This window comes from Peromyscus maniculatus, chromosome 7 (assembly GCF_049852395.1).
Source record: "Peromyscus maniculatus bairdii isolate BWxNUB_F1_BW_parent chromosome 7, HU_Pman_BW_mat_3.1, whole genome shotgun sequence".
In the NCBI taxonomy this organism is placed as follows: domain Eukaryota; kingdom Metazoa; phylum Chordata; class Mammalia; order Rodentia; family Cricetidae; genus Peromyscus; species Peromyscus maniculatus.
In genome coordinates, this window is record NC_134858.1 from 83,717,342 (window position 1) to 83,741,328 (window position 23,987).

The following is a 23,987-nucleotide window of genomic DNA, read 5'->3' on the forward strand; positions in this document are numbered from 1 at the left end:
TGATGCAAAGTCCAAAATAATTTTTGGTCTTCATAGTCATGTGTTTTAGCCTCATACACTGGGAAGTTTCTCCTCTCCTCTCTGCTCTCTATTTCATCTGTCACTATGTGTCTGCCTAAGCCATCTAATGCAGATTATTACCCTGGTCCAAAACCACATTGCTGTAGCTAGCACAGACTTCTGCAGAGCACATTTCCCACTTTGCTTTCTTTCTATGAACGTGTTTAAGTGATTCTTGACTGCAGCTCTTAAATAGACATTCCTGCATTAGCTTTAGACATTGCTTTCACTTCAAACTGCAGGTTTTGTGATGTGGTGTTCTCATCATCTAATAAAAGCATTTTCTAGAGATGGGGGAACGGTTTGGTGGCGGGAGCCTATATTGCTCTTACAGAGGACCTGGGTTTGGTTTCTGGCACTCATATCAGGTGGCTCACAACCACCTGTAACTCCAACTCCAGGGGAGTCAATGCCCTTTCTGGCCTCCTTGGGCTCCTGTACATATGTTATGCACACAAATATATCTCCAAAAAAAGTTCTTAGTATGATTAAAAATATTTTCTTGAACAATAACAGCAAGAGTTTCTAAATGTGAAAGAGTATTGCTAGCTCTACCTTAGGACTGTTTTTGTTTAATTGAAAGGATAGATTTATTGCCATTTCTCATTTATTTAAAGTAGTCTGTTCATTCCATGGAGTTATGACTATTACTTCATCTGCAAATGAGTCCCTCGGGAATTAAGTATAAAATATGCCTTCCATCATAATTGAATAATCTGCAGTGGAGTATGACTGAATAAATAGTTGATAATAATCCACAAGATTTGGGGATTTTTTTAAACACCCTTTTTACACACTACAAAGAAATAATGATTGAGCTTTTTAAATTCCTTGCAAGCTACTGAAAATGACAATTCCCAGAGGACCTCCTGTCACACCACTGGATGCTGCCTCTCTCTGGGTGATAGATTCTAAAGGAAGACTGAAGATTTCAACCTCTCCGTGTACTGGTCTGAGAACAAAGAGCACATCATCCAATCCACAGTAGTCACTTCACATGACACCTTCGTACAGACATTGAAGCCTGGTGAAAGCTTTGATGACAGAAGTAGCTTTTTCAGAACACTCTGATGGTCTGTTCATTTCGCTTATTCTTCCCAATTCTGTCTGACTATCAAAATTTCTGATGGCTTCTCCCACTTAGCACCTCCATTTTTGTAGAGCAAGAATGAACCTGCCTCGAATTGCCTTCAATTCTTCTTGTTTTAAATCCTTTAAATAAGTCCGGTCTGGTCACAGTAGTGCAGCAAGAAGCAGCCAATGACATCATGTCAGAACCCTGTATTCTGCCTTTCATTTTTTTTAATTTTTAAAAAATTTCATACAATATATTTTGATCACTTTTTTTTCCTTTATCCAATGTCTCCCAAGTGTTCCTTCTTCTGAAGCTGAACCATCATAGTTTCAGAAAGCTTGATGACATACATTTCTCCAAAATAGAGGCTCATGAATTTGGTAACTTCTCCATCAGTACCTAAATCAAGAAGTCTAGGTGTTTTTCAGACAGAATTAATTTGAATTAGTTCCTCAAGTTAATCAGGTGACACTCAAACACTTAGCCACTTCCTAGAAACTCACTAATAGATCCCTTGATATAAGTAAGCTGAAGAGGTGATACAAAAGAATGATATATATAGGTACAGTTGGATAATTAGCTGTCATTCTTAATGGAAGTAATTATGAACAAAGACACTCTGGAGTGATTTTACAGTTTCTCTCTGTTGCATCCATTGCTGGCTCTTCTTCCTGCTTCCTGAAGTCACTTTTGGCCCCGGCTGCTAGTCATTGATATTATTGTAAGTGCACCGAGGGAACCAGTATTGTTTGTGTGAGAAGACACATGGATGTTTGTTAAGAATACCAAAAGTCCAGGTGCTACGCGAAGCGCGGGATTCCTACCGTCAGCTCCTGATCATGTGTGAAACATTGACTCAGCTAGCTGACAATTTTCCGTGTTCCTAGGCTTCCTTGACCTCGATGCTTACTTCATCTCAGATTCAGCACTAAGTCAGCTGCTTTCACCACTTTTCAAAGTAAAGCATTTGCAATTAACTGTAGTTCATAGTGAGCTCCCAGTCTTTAGCCTTCCACACTGGCTCATAGGTGAGGGGAGAGGATAGTTTTCAAGCTTGCTTATGTATTCATATGGAAAAAATCTTACAGCATTTGTTACAATACTTGAGTAAATGTAACATTCACTCCATGTAGAAACAACACAATGACACGGTGGGGTTGGTTTCCTTTTCCACTTTTAGTGCAATATTGCCTTCTTTTAAGACACGTGTGCCCTTACTTGAGAGGCAGAGGCATTCCCAGTTCCTAGAGGTGTGCTTCAGTGCCTTGGCTGGAAGGTAGGTGTGTGTGTGTGTGTGTGTGTGTGTGTGTGTGTGTGTGTGTGTGTGTGTGTGTGTGTGGTGTGAAGACCAAAGGTTACATTATCCAAGGCCTCAGAGGAAACCAGCTACGTACCTCACCCTCTCACTACCCTCATGAGGAGTGCCTCAGAGTGGTTATATCCATTCTCAGGGCTTAGAGGTATCAGTCAACTTTAAGAACATCCCTCCCCTTCCCAACACACCCAGCCTTCTCCCCCTACTAATGGGGCAGAGAGTTCTCACACATTTCATTTCTGATACGGTTGTGACACAGACCTTTGAAACATCTGCTACTTTGTTCCCAGGAATGAATCAGACAAACCACTGGTGAGTCAACCTAGACAAAGTCTCACCCCTTCTACACACACACACACACACACACACACACACACACACACACACACACACACACACACACACAAAAAAAAAAAAAAAAAAAAAAAAAAAAAAAAAAAACTGCCTTTCTTCTTTTTACCACTCACTTGCTCTGACTTCAGTTTTGATTCTACCCACTTATCAACATGGTATGATCTCAGGACTTTGAGCTTTCCACCTCAGAATTCCCAGCATCACCTATTGACTGCTTCTCCCTCCCTGCTAAAGTGCAGTGGTGTAAAAATGGAGGCTTGAAACACACACATATACAGGTAGAAAGTCATTGTCTTCTAGTGTCCTGACCCCTTTCCTTCTGACACAGCAAATTAATAGATAAACTTCTTTTTATAACAAAGAGAAAGATAATGCAATTCCTCTAATTCTTTGGAAGAGAGTCCATAGGAAGGGCTATTGCTGGACAAATGCCAGTTTTAATAGTGAGAAAGGTTGCCATGACATTTTCACAAGTTTCAGAGAGGGAGCTAAGGTAGCATCTATGCCATGCATCATTGATAATCTTCCGGCATGCTGACGACTGTAAATGCTTAGTTACTTCATAATTCATTAAAGGAAATAACTGGATGCTTCCTTAACTTCTATCATCCTTTCACTCTGTTATTTATTCCAATGTACTTTGACACCCAGGCCACAGAGTAGGACTGGCATCGTATAGGGCTAGTGGAAACTGAATGGGGGAGAACAGAGGACATAGCACGTTGTAGAGGCCTGCATTCTCTACATGGCCATCCAGAAAACAGTGGTGAACATTGAGACATCTGTCTAATTTGATGATACATATTCAGGTATATCAAACATGACATGTATTTTACTGCCCTCGCTCTTTGGAAATTCAATTATGCAACTGAGAATCTACTAATTTAGAAGGATGACCTGGATAAAATGGATTACAAAAAACAAGTCTGGTATTTTTGTAAAGACTGAAGCCCCTCACTCTTTTCAGTGACTTTCTTTCTAAAAACTTCCCATTAGTGGTTTAGGCCTGAAATGTCATCAACTTTGTCTCTGCGGAGCTCTGTTCTTCAAATGCAGACTGTGTGCTGTATAAATTCCAGTAAATTGTATCTCAGCTCCCATTAGTTTATTCATTAAGACACTGGTGCTTTTCCCCAAGGAAAGCATAATGGCTTTGCTAAGTGCAAACGGCTGCTGTTTGCATTGCAAGGCAGCTACAAAAGCCCCACTCTCCTGCTCCTATTGTCTGCTGCTGCCACTGTACGTGTAAAGCAAGCCTACAGCAGGAGCCTGGAGAAGTGGACAGCTAAAAGCATTTCTCTAGAAAAAAGAGTTTGATAAGGAGTAGCCCCGGAGCCTTCATATTAGCTAGTAGACATCCTTGTGTGATTCAATTGGATAGAGTGGCTATAGGAAAAACAATACTTCTCACAATCCCTATGCACTACTGAATACTTTTGAACATATAATCAAGGAAGAAACTATTCTGTGGGCAAAGCAGAACATGGTATGAAAATTTACCGGCAGTAACTGAAAACCAACCTTCCATAGGAAGGACGGAAATAAGCAGGGAAATGACATAGGCTATCATGGGCTCCAGGTGTTGCTGAATATGTGTTTCACTATGCAAAGATGTGCTGCATTTGAAAAACTATATAAAGATGCATTGTACTTGTTTAACTATGTAAAGATGTGTTGCTGTTTTACCTTACCTGCCTAAGACACATGGTTGATCTAATAAAAAGCTGAACAGCCATTGGCGGGGGAGGAGGTATAAATGGGACTTGTGGACAGGAGAGTAAGTAGGAGGAGGAATTTAGGCTTAGAAAAGAAAGAAAAGGAGACGACAGGGAGATGACAGGGGTCAGCCAGTCAGACACAGAAGAAGCAGGAAAATACAGAATGGAAGAAATGTAAAAAGACCCCAGGCAAAACGTAGATGAATGGAAACAGGTTAGATTAAGTTAAAAGAGCTAGTAGGATAAGCCTAAACTAAAGCCAAGCATTCATAACTAATAATAAGTCTCCATGTCTTTATTTGCAAACTGGTTAGCTGCCCAAAGAAAATTCCAACTACATCCTGGGATACTGGTCAACCTTGTGACCACATGGCATTCACCTAAATTCTTAAAAAAGATGCCCTTGGTTTCAGGATTTCCTTTACATTAGAAGGAGACATATTTGTATAACTCAAACCTAATTATAAAAAGAAAACAAAAGGTCAAAAGCCCATACAAGAAAGTAATGTTTAAAGTCACAGTTTAGATTTATTGTTTCTTTATCTTTCTATATATTTATAAGAATAAAGTAATGTTTAAAGTCACTATTTAGATTTATTGATTGTTTCTTTAATTTACCTTTCTATATATTTATAATCTTCCAAGTATGCCATAGCCACATTGATTTGGAGAATCTGGTCAATGGCAGGACAGAGTAGCTGAAGAGAAGAAAAGCTCTCCAAAACTGGAGCTTGCATGTTGACAATTTTCCTTAGTCTACTAGGAATTTCAATGCCCAGAGACATGTCCTTCTCCTTCCTTCCTGCCCATACATTTTCCATCAGTCATTTTATGAGACTCTCCCAACTCAAACAAAACCCATCCTTCCATGCTAAATCTTAGCTCTTCCCTCAGTAAAGATCAATATTCAACCCTTGGAAATGATCACAGGGGTTTTGTTTTACGATGTTTTATCTCTGTAGGCTCTAGTCCTCCCTTATCCATGGCTTTGCTTTCTAAGATTTCAGTTTCCAAGCAACCTGTCCACTGTGCCCAAACTAGCAAATGTATGACTCCAGAAACAATTTTAAAGTTTGGATCTGTGCATATGATGGAACCTACCTCCATCCTGCTCTGTTCGGCTGAGGATGTCAAGCATCTGTTTATCCAGAGTATCCACCCTGTATATATTTACACTACCTACCCTTCAGTCAGCAACTCTCTTAGTTATCAATTGCTGTATTCCAGGGCTCAAGCTCAAGTAGCACTTATTTTACTTAATAATGCCCCAAAGTACAAGGGCCATGCTACTGGTAACTCAGACATGACAAAGAAAGTCCAGAAAGGGCCCTCATTAAGCTACAAACAAAAATATCTGGACCTAAAGAAAGAAGAAAAAAAAAGGAATTATGTGACAAGATTGCGAAGACCTACATACAGTAAGAATAGATCTATGAAAGAAAGATAAATTCTTCCTAGTTTTGCTATTATACCTCAACACAAAACTTAGAGTCACTGTATGTAAGTGATTTTGTGGATTTAAATGTAGAAAATGCAGTGTGTTTAGGGTGTGATTCTATCAAAGTTTTCAAGCATCTGTTGATGGTCTTTGAGTCTGTCTCCACTGCCCACATATGTAAAGAATCACTGTATCATGGAGATAGCAGCACTTCTGTGAGAAGTCGCATTAGCAGACAGAGTACAAACAGTACAATACACTCATGAGGTCATTACAGTATTGAAACAAAAAAAAAAACAGAATAAAAGAAAGGATGGAGAGAAAGAGGTACATGTCTCACTTGTGCCAGGCATTGGTGGTGTACAACTTTAATCCCAACACAGGGGTATGGGGGCGCAGAGGCAGGTGGATCTCTATAAATTCAATGTCAGCCTGGTCTACTGAGAAAATTCCAGAACAGCCAAGTCTACACAGAAAGGCCCTGTCTCAAAAACACCAAAAGAACATTCAAGACAAGAAGCCTCACACATGTAAGACCTGCTCTGTTGTGGAAAGTAGGTAAGAGCAGATTATCTTTTATCTTATTACTGGAAAGTATACATAGAAACAGTGTTAGTTTATATATCAGTTAGAAGTATGCATCAAAAAAGGAGTCAGCAGTTGGAGACAACAAACACAGTATCCAGAAAGTGCATTAATACCAGGAAGAATCATTGCATGTTCATGCACATAGAGGAATGGGCTAAAGCAGATTCAGGGATGGAAGATTACAATGCTCTCCTCTCTTTCTGCTCATTCTCAGTAAAATACAATGAAAGTCAACAACTGAGAAGAAGCATCCGCAAGAAGGTTCATGCATCTGAGGGGCTAAGTAGAGTGCAGGCCTGGAATGGTGACATATATCTGTGATCTCAGTGCTCCAGAGGCTGAGGCAGGATGATCACAAATTCTAGGATATCCTGAGCTACAGAGTATGATCCTGTCTGGGAGTGGGGGAGGAGAGACACTGCATGGAGCAGGGCAAGCAGAAAAGCTGGTGTAGTTTTGTTTAGTATTACAAATACTATAGCAAGTGCCAACTTTCCCCCAGACACGTTCGGGACCACTTGCCACCCCAGAGGCAACACTAATACTTTTCATCATTGATACCCACATTTTTAATCAGCTCCATTAATTATTTATTTGTCAATGCTTGAAATTGCTTGCAAATTCTGCTTTTACTAAAACATATTTTATACATAAAACATCTCCTTTCTGTTCCTTTGGTTTTAATTTCAAAAGAAATATTTTTCTTTTTCTTTTTAGTGACTGTATTATGCTTACTAATACAGCTGTGTGCTGGGCTTCTGATATTAGACACTGAAGAGAGAACATAAATCCTTCCTATTTATTGCCTTACATGATTGTTCCCCCAAACTAAGCAGAAAGGTTGCTCTTTGGGGCTTATTCTATAGTTTTTAAAAATGTGGCTGTTGTATTATTCCCAAATGTGTAATATACTAAATGTAGGGTCTTCTATTCATGGGTCTTGGACAAGAGGTCTGGGTGGGGCTGTTCACTTGCTCACTTTTTCTTAGGATCGCATTACCCTTTACTTCTCTTTGTAACTTCAAACACCATTTGAAGATAGCTGCAGATGGCAGTTACGTCGTCGCTGTGCAGGCTAGACTCTCATTTTATGATCATCTTAGAGAAATATTTTCTGCCTCAAAATAGTATCCATGGGACTTCAGACTCACTGGTTAGAAGTGCTTGCTATTCTTACAGCAGATCCAGGTTCAGTTCCCAGGATCCACATGATGACTCACAAGTGTCCTTAACTCCAGGCAAGCTGATACCCTCCTCTGTGGGCACCAGGCACACACAGAGTGCACAGATAAACATACAGGCTAAACACTTATACACACGAAATTAAAATAGTAAATAAATGCCTTTAAACTACAATAATAATAATTTCCAATCTTCTGGGGTTAGGGATGTAGCATGAATAAGGCCCTGGATTTGATTCATAGCACTTTATAGAAACTGTGTGTGGTGGCACATGCCTGTCATTCCACTCAGGAGACTCAGGCAAGAAGATCAGAATTTCAAGGCCCTCCTACATACTAAGGGAGTTCGAGACCAGCCTGGACTAGAAACCTTGTATCAAAATATATTTTTCCAGTCATTTATTAAATATGCTACCTTTTTTAATCCTCAGGTATAACTGATTCTCATTAAACTTTTACCTATTTTACTAAACACAAATTTTTTTTAAAAAAACAAAGTTAACAAAGTGCACTGAAATAATCTCCACAAACTCAGTATCCACATTATCACTTATGAGATGATGGAAAGCATCATCCTACTTGACTTAGCTGCCTCACCAGAGAACAACTTCATCAGCCCTTGTTGGTACCACTTTGGTTTTTTTGTTTTGTTTTTGTTTTTACTTCACTGAAATATGTAGCATTCATATTTTATGTTTTAATTCCTTTTATCCTTTCTTTTGCTGTTTACTTTAAACAATTTGAAATACATAGAAAGTGAACAAACAGGTTGTGTCAGTGTGGCCTGCCCAATAATATCCTTAGACTGGAGTCCAAACTCCTTAGTGTCAGAGATTTTGCATAGCACTGATTGGAGAAAAAACATAGCTGGAGGATTACAACTTAAATATTAGCTATAATATTAACATAGAGAAGAGCTCTGTGGCTGGTTTTAAGCAAAAAGAAAAAAAAGAAAAAAGGGAAGGAAGGAAGGAAGGAGAGAGAGAGAGAGAGAGAGAAAGAAAGAAAGAAAGAAAGAAAGAAAGAAAGAAAGAAAGAAAGAAAGAAAGAAAGAAAGAAAGAAAGAAAGAAAGAAAGAAAGAATCAATTGGGTGTCCAATGATCATGGGATATAAGAAACCAGAGAAAGGTGGAGAATGCTTATCTTTGCCCCAGTATTGATTGATCACCTTCCACTTTGCCATGCCACCAGGTTGATTCAGGCTGACTCCCCCATGCAGGCTCAGAAATACTGGGCTGGTCCAGGTAATCCCAGCCCCACCCCCTCCCCATGATTACTCAGCAACAGACAATAGCTTGTCCCTTGGCAATGAGTCTCGATGCAGGAGCACTGCCTAATTCAGACTGCCCTAAGAGAAAAGCTAATGTTCAGCAGGAACAAGGAGAGTGTCCCTCCGTTGCTGCTGGCAACCATCAGAGGAACTGATGGGACCCTACCTGTGGGAAAGTTCACAAGGTGAGCACAGAGCTCAGAAAACAGAAAATGGGGCAGCTGGCGCTCCATTTTCACTGAGTATACTGTTAACCTCCTGGTTAGGCAAGCCAGTTTGATAGGATTACCCTCACCCCAGATGGGAGAACTCTTGTAGATCCTCAAAGAGTAGAAGTTGGAATTGCCTGGAGATTTTCGGGCATTGTAGATACCTGTGTGCTTCCTAGGGATTATGTACTGATTCTTGTGTGTGGTTCCACAAGCCAATCAATCCTTACCCTCCTTCTTTCCTGAAGAGCCTTTGTTAGCCACCACCGACCAAGACCTCAAAAGCTCTGTGAGACTCCTCAAAGCAACATAGAATACACCTGGACTCTTTCCACCCCGGTCATGAAGGAAGGACTCTTACTCACTGATCTGCTCGGACTTCAGCTAGATGGTTTTCTCTGTAACCCATCAGCTTAGGAGTCTTCCCTCTTTAGTACAAATGTGTCTCTGTAAATACAGTGAATACTGAGCCACGAGATACAACTATATAAAAAAAAGTAAAACATATTTCACAAATTGTACATTTTAATAAATGTTGCAAAATACACACTCTTGGCTTCCTCCCAAAATATTCACATATAACTCTGTCAATCCCTTTTCTTTGCCCCTAGTCCAGGTATCCAGTATTCTTGGCCACAGTTTAAACTAAGGGAGTTCCTTAGGACTAGAACTGTACAGTGTGTTCTTCTGCTGTGCCTGAATTATTTTCACTTTTTTACGTTTTTCAGTAGTTCCTTCATCATAATGCTGACTTGCTTTCCATTGTATGAGTGCATCCAAATTTGCTTCCTCCATCAGTTGAGGAACACATGACATGAGCCCAATATTACTGATATTGAAAAAAATTTCTGTGGGCATTCGAGTGGAAATCTTGATGTGAATGTGAACACTTTCCATAAAGGAGCAGCAGCACACTTCCTTAATTGGTAGAGTGAACGGGAAGAAGTGAAGTAAGTGATGGGGGACAGAAGGTACTGCTTCCCGTATGTGTCCTAGAACCCTCCTGAACCATCAACTAAGAAGAAGTATATGAACCACCTAAATAGAAAAGGCTTTGTGAAGTAACACACGATAAAAGACAAGTCCAAATTTAAAATAAAATTAAAAAAGAAAAATACTCAGTGCCTGAAAGCTGTGGTGAGGGGTCCAGATGTGCAGCAGCTGTCGCCACAATGCATTTCCTCTGCAAGTGTGTTCTCTACCCTTGCCTGTCCTTCGCTCACCCCCGCCACTGCCACTCATAAAATGCCAGGCTTCCTGAGTGAACACCATCAAAGACCACCCAAGACACTCCCAGCCAGATTGCTACCTTCTGAACCCTGACCTCCAGAAATCCTAGGGCTGCCAATTAAAGGCAGGAAGGCTTTGCTGTTGTGGTTTTTCTCTGAGGTTTTTAGAAGCACTCTGCTTCCTCCTCATCAGGACTACACCTCTGGGTACCACAGTGCTTTACCATTCCCCACCTTGATAATAGTGTCTCTTGAGAGGTTTGAGTGCTGAGTCGGGAGTGAGTTTCAGAGCAGTGTGTAGGAAGTGGTTTTGATATTTGGCAGTTCCTAAAGGCTAGGTGATTTGAGATGTTGCTATTAATATATATATTTGACCAGCTCATTATACTATTCTCTTATTTCTGAAACTGCCTTGTCATTGAGATATTGAAGTCGTCAGCTGTACCAAAGTAGAAATGCCATAAACCAGAGGGCTTTTGTTTATTTCATTCATCTATCCACATATGAAGCATGTACACATGAGTGTATATATTCACCATGAAATCCATTTTTCTCTTACAGATACCTCCATTAAACTATACAGCTCTGAAACTAAAAATGTAAACAAAGCCCCAGGAATCGAAACAATTGAAAGTATAACAAAAATGCACAAAGTGTCAACTATGAGACGAATATTTGATTTGGCAAAGCTTCGAACCAAAAGATCAACAATTTTCCCAGCTGTTAACATCTGCCCACAGGAGTCTTTGAGACAGATTTTAGCAAGTCTTCAAGCTTACTATAGGCTGAGAGGTAAGAACAGCCGTGGGAGCCATCAGCCCTTGGTCCCCTCTCTCCTGCTAACCCACATATTATCATCAGCCCTAAACAGTTCAAGGTCTCTCATTCCTCCATAAGAACTGTAAACATCAGCTGATAGAATAATGGACCATAAACTTACAAACTGGTGGTGTTTCTGAGAGCTTATGATTTAAAATAAGTTGTTATGCTACATAGAACCATTGGGGCCCAGGACAAATCATAAAAAAAATAAAAAAAAAAAAAGCCTTGCTATACAGGATTTAATTGTTTTGTTTTTTCAAAGTCCACTCTTGAATTTTAATGTTCTTATTAAGCAAAAAAACCTAGGATAGTTGCAATGTCAGTAAGCTGAGCAAGCTGATTATGACTTAGGATTGTTTTTTCTCAAAAGAACATTACAGCCCATAACCTTTCTTTTTCAATAATAAGTGTATGTATTGCTGATCCAAAAAAAATTTTTAAAAAAACCCTTGGAAAGTTTAGAAACTTGGAGGTGGGTTGAAGTACAGAGGAGACACAAATTATGAATGACTTCCACGGGATGCAGGGTGCTACTGTACCTTCAGGCTGAAGCACAGTGCGATTTTTACCAAGACAACATAGCAGGGTACCTACAATTCCTGAAAATCACTAAGGCGTTAAATCAACCACAGCTGCCAGCAGCAGTCCTGCTCGTTTCAATTATTTAATATGGATTAAGAATTCACATGGTGTGGTGTGGTGGTTTGAAAGAAAATGGCCCCCAAAGGGAGTGGCACTATTAGAAGGTGTGGCCTTGTTAGAGGAAGTGTGTCACTGTGGAGGCGGGCGTTGAGGTCTCATATATGCTCAAGATACTGCCCAGTGTCTCAGACCACTTCCTGTTGCCTTCTGATCAAGATGTAGCCAGCACCATGTCTGCCTGCACACTGTCATGTCCCACCATGATGATAATGAACTGAACCTCTGAAAATGTAAGCTAACCCAATTAAATGTTCCTTTATAAGAGTTGCCATGGTCTCGGTGCCTCTTCACAGCAATAGGAACCCTAACTAAGACACATGACTTCTCCTTTAAAATAAATAGATATAGATATAGATATATAGATATATATTTGTAGTTGGTATTCTGTCCTCTAAGTATCCACAAAGGATGCCAAGTATCTTGTCTCTCTGGGCTAAGCTTTCCTTGCACGTCGAAGTTGAGCGGACTGGTGTTCTCCCACCTTTACAACACCAGGCGTTGTTAGTTTCCATGCCAAAATGTGTATCTTCCTGCTCTGTTGAAAGCTGGGTACAGGAGCAACTGGTTCAGTTCTAGGCTGTGATGAAGTGGGCCTCCTGACAGTCCAGAACACATTTGTGGTCCTAACATCCAAAGAACCTCGTCAATGTCTACACCCACCTGTAGGGGGCGCTGGGACTCAATTCATTTTAGGAGTTCTTATTCCGTGTTAACTAAGAGCCTCAAAAACATTAAGCCCCCTGTTCCTACATGTCTAATTGTATGTGAAGGTAAAGGGGTAACTGCTTTCTGACTTAGCCATAGGAAAATGGAAGTTATTGTATCATACTCAAAAGGAAAACCCTGATTATAGACACTGTGAGATCCTAGCACATTCTCTTCACAGAAATTTCTCAGTAAAATGCCTGCTGAGGGGTATGGGAAGCAGGCATCCCATTCATCAGCAATGCAAGGTAGAGACAGTGATGTGTGAATTATTTATGCTGGGTGTGGCTACACATTAATCAGATAATGATGCTGGTAAGTTCTGTAAAGTTTGTTAATGGACAGAAACACACACACACACACACACACACACACACACACCACAATTGCTGCTTACTCTTTTCCTGTAAAATCTAATTATTTGCAACACTGACATATATAATTCACCGGAGGTATTTGTGGGATGCACTATTGCTATGACCAAATTTTGAGCTCTGAATTTTAATGCATAGCTCTTTATTGTTGATTAGGTTTGCCTCTTTCATTCTTGTTCCCCTGGACTAAACAAAACACTGTTTTCCTCCCCACAGCAAATGACAGTCCATTATCTTTATGGCTGCCTCTGGGTGATATGAAATTTTACTATTCATCAGTGTGTGTTTCTTAAGTCTGAAAAATTGGTTCACAAAGAAACAAGAAATAAGAGCTAGCCACAAAGCTGTATTCCTTTGATGGAGTGACTCACTCACTGTTCTCATCACTGCCTTTACAGAATGATCTGCTGACATCTTCCAACAGACTCAGGAGAGAGAGCTCCCCATTCTGACATCAAATAAAACTAGTGAACCATACCCCCTCCACCCCACCCCACCTACCCCCCAATGCTTAAAGCACCACAAGTGAAATATATAGAGCTTTGTGTGAAATCATTAAGATGCTGTCCAAAATCACAAATGCAAGCAAAGAGAGTTTGTTTCTGGCAGTCTCAAGTGAAGATGCCTACCCTCAGCATTCCCCACGGCGCTGTAGCCCAAGGCTCTCCTCTTTCCCCTCTTGGCTCTTTCTCAGTCCCAATACCAAGTCACACTTGGGGCTTTTGAGAGAGCTCAGCAGGCAAGAGGACTTGCCACTAAGTCTGAGGATGTGATTTGAGTCTCCAGAAGCCACATGGTAGAAGAAGTGAACAGACCCGACTGCCACAAGTTGTCCTCTGACCTCCACACATGTAAGTGCACACACACACACACATACACACACACACACACACACACACACACACACACACACACACACACTTCTCAAAAAGAAAACCCATTGGTTCTAGTTTTAACCAGTTGCTTTCCTTGTTGCTGTGATGAAGTTTCTGACCACTGAAGGGAGGAAGGGTCTCTTCACTCTTGGAAGGTACAGGCCACCCCTGCAGGGAAGACACTGCAGCAGGAACAGGAGGTGCCTGATCACATTGTTCTCCCACCGGGAAAGCAGAGAAAATAGCATGCTCTGCTCCCTTTCTGCTTCACACAGCCAGAGACCTGAGCCAATGAGATGGTGCTGCTCACGTTTAGGGAACGTCTTCTACCTCAATCAAGTTTAGAAAACCTTCACAGACATGCCCTACAGGTTTGATTCTAAATCCTGTCAAGTTGATAATCGTGATTGAACATCGAAAGTTTCACATCCTTGATATAATGGTCCTTACGAACAACAATGCCCCTGGCAGACAAATCTTTAAGTAACTTCCTTGTACTTCAAGAATAAATAATTCTCTTCTCAGTGTCTTTATGGAAAGCAGGTGCCGGAACTTTATGGAAAGTCCAACAAGGAAAGGAGGAAGAAAAGAATGACATGGGTCTCATAAACAAAATTCAGCCCGGGTCTCCCTGCGTGACAGGGCACACACTGCAGAGATCTGTTTTGATATGTCCTACAGAGGCAGGACTCAGAAAAACGAATACATACCCACAGTGCACACACAGAGACACATATGCATGTGTATGTATAATGTACATGTGCATACATACATATAACACATATGCACATACACACCTAAGAAGCCTGCAAGTTTGAGTTTAGGCTCGACTTGGAATAGCTAGCAAGGTAAACTCAGAATCAAACTTGTCCAAGCCTTAACATGGACTGAAATCAAATGAAAACCATGTGTCCCAAAAGCACCGTGCTCAAGGTTGTACCTATCTGGTAATGAGAAGGGACTGTTGAATCATGGCCTCCTGGTGTTTGTGGACATTGTCCACGAAAGGCACCAACACTGAGCCTCAAAGGTGGTTTCTTTCATGCATTGTTGTATCTCTGAGGGCAGTTTGGTGAGGGTTAAACTAACCCAGCAGGTACACTGTGGGGAAAGGCAACAGCAAAAAGACATATCCTTAAAGACAGATGGAATATGAGGGCTAGGAGGTCAGCAGGGGCAGTCAGTTGGCTCAGGCTGGACCTACAACTATTAGGGCTTGGACAAATCTGCAAATTTCCAATTGCATTTCCTCCTTGAGTGCTGAGGAGATTAAGGCCGAGTGTTCCATGCTGCGGCTGTCAGGCCTGGCACCGTGATCTTTGTAGACAGTAGAGAGGTCACGTTGCAAAGCACATTTTCTGTCTGGGGCTACTACCCTGATCTCCTGTGGCTTCACTCAGTGTGAGAGACAAGGCATGTGAGTAGTCAGAATGCTATCCTCCTGCCTCTGAGTTACTGTGAAGAGATTAGTTCCTCCGACGATTCTGGTCAGGTGCTGCTGGCCAAGGGCCTGGGCTTTTATTGATCTGAAATCCCCTTTGCCTCTTAAAACAGACAGTGTAGAGAAATGCAGACATGGCATCAGTTGGCAAGTGGGATATAATACACAGGAGTAAGATTCCAAACTGTTTTTTACCTCATCTTGTTCCTCTCACAACCGTTTTTCTTTAGAAAGTCAGATGATGTCAACTTCTCCCCAAAAAGTTCCAATTCCTTCTCAATTCCTAAAATTCTTAAATTCCCAATTCCTAAAACAAAAGTAAATGAATGAATGAATTGAATAAATAAATAAATAAATAAACAAACAGAGATATTGCTGACTGTGAAAGTCTGCTAACATACCTTATTAATCTCCTACACTAACTTTTCTCTGTGTAACCCAGGCACATTTTTCAGTTGACATCTAAAGTTTTCCATCATGAGCTTAAATAATTAATAAGGATGTTGCTTTCAGTGAGATGTAAATATTGATATTTAAAGTAAGAGTCAGATCATTCTTGTGGTCTAGTGGATTCTGCCATGCCCTCTGATTATTGATTCATCAAGTTCTTTTAACAAATAGATTAACAAGCTCTTCTTGAGAGGCGGGTGAGGGGTGTGGTTCAGTGGTTAAGTACTTCTCTGGCATTGGTGAGCTCTGGGTTCAATCATCAGCATTGTGGCATGGAGGGGCATGAAAGCTGATCAGTGACATCAAGTTTTCAGACAAACAAAATCTAAATTAGGTAGTAGAGTACAGTGCTAGAGCCTGCCAAGCATGGCCAGTGTCCTCAGTTCAAGAAGCAGAAAATGCCACATTGCCTACAGCACATACCCACATTTCCTTCACATATCTCTGAGTCTCAAGTCTATGTAATTTATGTTTACACTTTGATTAGATACCTCCCCTCCCTGTGACAGGCTTCCATGTGTACATGAGGACCATCCATCCAAAACTTGCGCCCCATTGTCTTCCTCTTAGCACATATTAGGTACTCAAATGGGTTAGGTGATTTAATTTCCATGGGCTGTTGTCTTAGTTTCTTTCCTTGGCATTGTGATAAAACACCCAAACAAAGGCAATTTAAAGGATGCATTGGTTCTTGTTTTTGTTTATTGTTTTGTTTGTTTTTTGGTTTGGGGGGTATTTGTTGTTGTTGTTTTGCTTGTTTGTTGTCAATGTGATTTAAGCTAGGGTCCTCTGGGGAGAGAGAACATAAGAAATGCCTCTGTCACACTGACCTGTAGGCAAGTCTGTGGGGCATTTTCTTGAGTAATGATTGATGTGAGAGGGCCCAGTTCGCCATGGGCAGCGCCACCCTTGAGCAGGTGGTCCTAGGTTATAGAAGAATGTAGGATGAGTGAGTCATGGGAGGCAAGCACTCCTCTATGGCCTCGGTTCAATTCCTGCTTCTAGGTTCCTGCCCTGATTGAATTCCTGCCTTGGCTTTCCTCAATGATGGGCTGGGAATGGGATGCATTAGCCAAATAAACCTTTTCCTCCCCACGTTTCTTTTGGTCATGGTCGCTATCACAGCAATGGAAAACAAACTAGGACAAGGGATAAAGGGTTAATTTGGCTAAATTCCATGTTCTAGTTCATCATGGCAGATGATGAACTTGAGAAGAATGATGGCAGAAGGGACTTAAGAAAACTGTTCATATTATGTCCATATTCAAGAGAAAGAGCGATGAATTAATGTGTGCATACTAGTGCTATACTCAGTTTCTCCATTTTTACTGGATCCCACATCTACGGGAATGGGGGGGAGGAGGTGTTCCTACCTCAGTGACGCAATCAAGATACACCCCCTCAGACACAGATATAGCCATAGGTCAACTTAAAGTAGCAAGACAATCCCTTCTTGGTGCTCTCTGACTCTAGACTGTGTCAGGTGACACATAACACTGGCTGTCACCACTGTAGATTGGTGTGTCAATGTATGCCTGAAAACACTTTCGGACTGTGTGCTTGGGGGAAGGGCTTTTCCATCCTGCACCCCTAACTGCTGTGTGTTACAGTATGTCAAGAAATAGTGTGGGAAGCATATCGGGTCTTTCTGGATCGAATTCCAGACACAGAGGAATATCAAGACTGGGTCAGCATCTGCCAGAAGGAGACCTTCTGCCTCTTTGACATTGGGAAAAACTTCAGCAGCTCCCAGGAGCACCTGGATCTTCTTCAGCAGGTGAGCCTGCACAATGCCCCAGCAGTAGCGAGGTCTCCAGCCCCTGCCCCTTTGAAATGGTTTCCAAGACATAAGGGTTGCTTGACAAAATACTTAGAGATTGCTAATAAGACAGACAGGAATTTTATTCCTGAAAAATAATATTGCACAGGCAGGTTGAAGCGTAGTTGAAGTCAGAGGGAATGAAAATAGACTTTAGCTCTTCAGTTGGCATTATCTCTGGGTAAAATTACTTTTTATCATTTTTTTTTCAGAGACTAAAACAGAGAAGCTTCCCTGAGAGGTAAGTACCCAAAATAGAATTCTGGATGCTCTTGACTTTCAAAAGATCATATAATGGACTGCAACTAAGCTATTGTACCTTGATGTTTGTCAGCCTCCAAGATCTGTTTAGGTGTTTCTGATAGACAAGGTTTGCATAGATCACACCGAAGATAGATAAGTGCACAGAGGGAAAGGGGGTAGATCTGACAGACTGAGACAGATGTTTGTAAGAAAATGGAATTCCTCTCGGTGTGATACACATCTAATGTGTATTTTCACTTAAGGGATCTAGGGCAATTAAAAGTTTAATTCTTAGGACTCACAGCAAACTATGAGTTGCATCGGGAAAATACTTAACACGATCCGAGAGCAACCTGAATTTTTTAACTCTCATTTGGTATTCTGGAAAGTGCTAGTATTTCTCAAACTAAATTACTGAAGCACTGAGCTATATCCTCAACAAGAATTGAATATCAAATAAGAAAATTTAGCTACATGGAGAGAGAGTGGGGGAGAGAGAGCATTAGCTAAAATGATTGAAGAAGAGATGCTGTTGCCAAACTCCAAACTCATAAATCACACGCAGTCGATGACATGTTGAAATCATACCCATTTAGACACATAAGTCACAGGAAATACCTCAAAATGCCTTTCACATCTGTTACTTTGTTTCTTGTCTCTTTGCCGCCAACCTGTCTATCCTATAGCTCAGTCAGTTTCCTCTGTGGCGGTAAATATCAAGTCTGATCGCCCCCAGTAGATATCTCGGCCACTAATTTTTCCCTCTTTAACATAACTACTTCTAGATTGATAAATCTGGCATATTTCTTTTGTAAGTCAAGTCCTATTTGATACCACTCAAAATATCCCCTCACTGTCCCCCATGGTCTTCTGAACATCCTACTCCCTGCCTCTCCACCCCAAGTCTGTGCACAGGAAGCTGCATGTTAAGAATTGCATTGGTGGTATCTCTTGGCCTCTGGCTTGTGGGTAGGACCAGCCAAAACACACACACACACACACACACACACACACACACACACACACACACACACACACTTGCAAAGTCTCTGAACACCATCATATTCAGCTCTGGCCTGTCTAGCAGCTCCTTCCAGTTTTCTGTTCTGGCTTCTATCCAACCCATTGTTACCAGCCACATGGTACTATATTTTTATCTTTCTATTTTTCCACAGTGTAATAATCGCTCGATTGTGTCTTGCTTAAATAACCTTCCTATTGATGTTGCTTGTTTTTTCCCAGGCCTTTTACTGAAGCAAAGGGAACACTCACTAACTCGTACTTCTTGTCCACTGACCTCTCCAGTTGGCCTCATGTTACCCATGATCCCACTGCTGCCTTCACGCCATTTTCCCACTGCACACCCTGGGCTCTGATCTGAGGGTTTTCTCTCCTCTATGGAAGACCCTACCTCCCCTATTCTACCTATTCAAATCCTCCTCTCTTCCAAGCTCTTGTCTTAGTTACCTTTCTCCTGCTGTGGCAGAGCACCAAGAACAAGGCAACTTATTTTTTTAAAGCATTTAGTGGGGTCTTACAGTGTCAGAGGGTGAGGTCATGACCATCATGCTAGGGAGCATTGCAGCAGGCAGGCATGGTGCTAGAGCAGTAACAGAGACGTGCTTACATCTTGAAGCCCATCATTGAGAACAAATCAGAGATGGAAGGAGGAAAAGAGGGAGGGAGGGAGGGAGGGAGGGAGGGAGGGAGGGAGGGAGGGAGGGAGGGAGAGGGAGAGGGAGAGGGAGAGGGAGAGGGAGAGGGAGAGGGAGAGGGAGAGAGAGAGAGAGAGAGAGAGAGAGAGAGAGAGAGAGAGAGAGAGAGAGAACTAACGAACTAACTAGTAATGGTGGCCTGGGCTTTTGAAACCACAAAACCCACTCTCAATGACACACCTCCTCCAACAAGGGCACATCTCCTAACCCTTCCCATACAGTTCTACCAACTGTAGACCAAGCATTCAAACATATGAGCCTATGGGAACCATGTTCATTCAAACCACCACACTCCAGGTATCTTCACAATCCATTTAAGGCTGCAGCCTGTCTTGACCTTTGTTTGGCACCTACCATCTGGCTGAGCATTTCTTCCTCTTCTTGCTTTGCTGGGAAAGTGCCGACTCCTCCTCGGCAGCAGGACCCATGTGATCGTCTATACCTGCTGTAGGAGACAGCAGCTGTCTCCTGTTTTCTTAATCAAGTGTGTGTGCTTGGCCACTTTCACTCACTTGAACAAGCTGTGGCCGGGAAGGATGACATAACCTGGTCAAGGTTCAGACCTACACTCCTGGCTTTGTTCACAAGACACAGAGATAGTCTCTGCTGATTCAAATACTGGGCAATGGTTTACTGACTCCAACTTTCAAAAAGCCTTAGAGCTGAGAAGAGGCCACCCACATGAAAAGCCACCACAAAACATTTTAATTCTTGATAGAGAAACATAAAAAATTATGGAACATTCACCTCTTCCAGACAGAGGAAAACTCTTTTTATCCCTGCCTGTGCCCATGGCATTGTTAAAGAGGAGGAAAAGATTCATATTCCTAGCAGCTTCAGACGCCAAGGCAAGTAAAGGGAAAATTTCTCTTTCACATAAAACCTTTCCAAGGAGAAAAGAGAATTTTCACGCCCCTAACTAGTCCATAATTCTGCCAATTTCAAATGGCTTTGAAATGAAGGCCAGTACAAGAACCTGGTACCCCACCCAGATTTCCAACCAGAGCTTCTGGCGGGTAGTACAAATTGCCAGCTTAGAGGAAAGATCACAAGTGACAGTGGAGGATAAAGATGCCACCCAAGAATGCAGCACACACCGGCACGATAATCTGTAACTAAGCAGTGACCGCCATTGTCATAACTCTCCTCCTCTGGCTTAGTTTCTTTTTCATGGCAACTCGGAACAAGGAGAGTTGAGCAATCCCAAGAGGAAGGCCTGAGCATAACCCAAGGTCTATAAAACGAAAAGGAAAGAAAATTTCCCTAAATCATAAATACCACAGTGTTTGACATTTAAATATCATCTTCACAAAAGCTATTTTTTAAGCCTATAGCATAATACCAGAAAAACAGTAAGAATGGCTAATTTCAAATTCCAGTAGGATTTAAGTTTATACTATCCTGGATCTACCAATCTACTTATCCATTTCTACAACGGACATCCATTGTTTTGTTTTGGTGTGTATGGAGTGTGTGTGTGTGTGTGTGTGTGTGTGTGTGTGTGTGTGTGTGTGTGTATGAATGCATGTGCACATGTGTGTGCAGTTGTGCTCACCTATGCTATACATGTGGAGGTTAGAGGTCAACGTCATTGTCTTCTGTCATCACTCTCTACATTCCTTTACTTTTGAAACATGGTCTCTTACTATAAATGGAGTCCTCTGTTTCACTGGCTGGCTGGCTAGTGAACCCATTAGATCTGCCTGTCTCCAACACCCAGCGTTGGGATTATAGACCCATATCTCTGGGTCCACATTTTATATAGACTCTGGGGTATGGAGGAGAGTTCAAGAGTTGTGCAGCAAGTGTTTTACCCACTGACCCATTTCCCAAGCTCCAACATCCATTTTTATTGGACAGAGTGTACAACAGGAGTATAGATAATATTTAAACATTACACTTCCTAACATTTTGGAAAGGGCTGGCATGGCAGAGGTGTGTTGGCTCTGTCTAGACTAGATAACTCTGTGAAGAACATAATATCAATCATTCCTTTACATCTCTGTCTTCATGAACCACAGAAAATTATATATTATACTAAAAAAAAGATGCTATCAACTGAGACCTAACACTTAGAGAAACAAAACTTTCAGTGAGATCCAAAGCTTATCAGGCCCACAATTCCTATTTCCCATCAAGAACGGGCTGATACTGAATATGCAGACAGCTCTGCCACCAAGACCTTGGGTCTGACCCTAGAATGCCATCCATGGATCTGAAGTCTTACCCCCAACTCTTTGGGCTGGTTATCATTATACACTATCATTGTGGAAAGAATAGAGAGTTAATAAATCTGTACTATTCAGAAACTAATTCTCTCCCATTTTTTTTAACTCCAACAGTTCTTTGTTGCATAGGCACACTCACAGGAGTCTGAGACTTGGAAGGAATATTGGACACCTTGGAAGGGTGTCCCGTTATGTCACCCATTACTTGTGACATCAAGAATAATGTGTTGCAATAGGACAACAGGATATTAGGCCCCAAATGAAGTTCAGTTTTGCTTACTGTAGAAATGTCCCCCTGAGAGCACACAAAGCCAAAAGGCTGAGAGAAAGACCAGGAGTCAGGCATAACCATTAGAAGAGGTTGTTTGAATTTTTCTTCAATGGTGTAGATATAGATATAGATAGATCCAAACCTCACTTCAGTAATAAAAACAGGTAAATCTAGGCTAAAATATGCTTTTTCTCTAATAGTTCGTCCATATAGTGTAGGCAAACTCAAATGCAGGCTCCCTATCATGAAGCTTCTCTTTACCAGTTCTTTCTTTTCGTTTGTGCTAATAGAAAAGATGAAATAGCCTCAGAGGAGACACTGTCAGAGCCTACCAAAACACCTGTGTTATCCACGGGTAAGTTTAAATCTTATTTCATCTACTCCCCACTGTTAATTCAAACCATCATGGAAAAGGTATTTACAAAGCACTCCTTGATGAAAGCTGGTGCAATTTATGATTCACTTGCTCATTTCTAGGAGTTTGGGTTCTATTGTGGAATATCTATATGCATAACAAATACTGTTTGGTCAGCACATTTAAGCCTAAATACCTTTCAAATCACTAATTTCTCGATGGCTAAATCGAAACCTGATTTCTGGGGCTAGTGATATTGCTCAATAGAGAGTGCTTACCTAACTTGAGGCCCTGAGTTCAATCCCTGCACTATGGAGAAAAAAAAAATACTAAACTTCTGTATTTGTGGATTTTGCCAAATGTTTTCCGGAAATGTTATTATAATTTAAATAGGTTACTGGCCAAAATGGCAAGCACCTATCTCATTGCACATTTGCCAATACTGATTATAAAGTTTTAGCTTTAAGGCTAAACTTTTATTAGTGTGTGGGTATGTATATGTGTATGGTGTGTATGTGTGAGCGCAGGCATGCACATGTGGTAGTCTGAGGATAACTGTGGAGTGGATTCTCTCCTCTACCTGGACATGGGCTCCAGGGATCACACTCAGGTCATCAGGCTTGCAGAGCAAGTAACTTCAGCTGCTGAGCCATCTCAATTTTCAAAAAAGGCAAGGGAAGGATGTTCCTTTAAATCTACACATTAAAAAAATAGAGATTATTAAACAATGAAAATCAAATTCACATTTTGTGTACTGACATTCAGAAAAAGCTGCTGTGATTTCATTTTTATATTTCTTCTGATTTAAAATAATTTACCATTTCTAAGCTTACTAATAATGCAATAAGACTAGTTCAATTTCAATTACAAAAAGTAGTGAAAAACATTCTTTACCAAATAAACAGAGAGTTGTATAGTTGTTAATTCCTCTTCTAAATAGATGAAGTTTGACCTATGATTCTTAATATCAAGACTTATTTGGAAAAGTATTGTTTACAGGAAGCATTTCTTTAAAAGATACTTCATGCTGTTTTCTTTTATACAGTAGAAAACAATAATATTAATAGCATTAAAATTTGAGGGTTTTTTTTGGTTTTTAAAACAGGATATTTTAAAAACAGTATGTTTATCTGTCAAGGACCTCCATAAAAAAATTAAATTTATTAGGTAAAGACTTAAATTGAAACTATTCTTTAAGGCTTGAAGGGGAATGGTATTTGCAGGTGAAAGTCTGCAGTATTCAGACTATCTTGGAAACCACATGGGCTTCGCTGGAGCTTCAGTCCTCACCATACCTTCTCTGACAGTCACTTCATTACTACAGAAAAAAAGGAGGACAGCCAAAAGAACTAGTTTTGAAAGTGGTTCCATCCATTAGTGTGGGTTGCATCTGTAGGTAGTAATTTACCCTCAGTGTCCTGCTGGAGTTTGTGCCCAGTGACTTGAGCACATTTGGGTGAGGTTTAGCTGTTGAGCTATACACAGTCCAATGGAGAAGAATAATACCTCAACTCTACCACAACTTAACCCCAGCTGAACACTCCAAGTA

At 41.0% G+C, this 23,987-nt stretch overlaps 1 protein-coding gene across 1 annotated transcript in view; it reads left to right on the top strand.

Moving 5' to 3' along the window:
* Impg1 (interphotoreceptor matrix proteoglycan 1) overlaps window positions 1–23,987 on the top strand; it is a 125,868-nt gene that overhangs the window by 12,834 nt on the left and 89,047 nt on the right. The window contains exons 2-5 of the mRNA XM_076575593.1: window positions 11,000–11,230; window positions 17,418–17,584; window positions 17,839–17,867; window positions 22,374–22,438. Of these exons, the coding sequence (XP_076431708.1) occupies window positions 11,000–11,230; window positions 17,418–17,584; window positions 17,839–17,867; window positions 22,374–22,438 (492 nt within the window). The remainder of the gene's footprint in view (window positions 1–10,999; window positions 11,231–17,417; window positions 17,585–17,838; window positions 17,868–22,373; window positions 22,439–23,987) is intronic.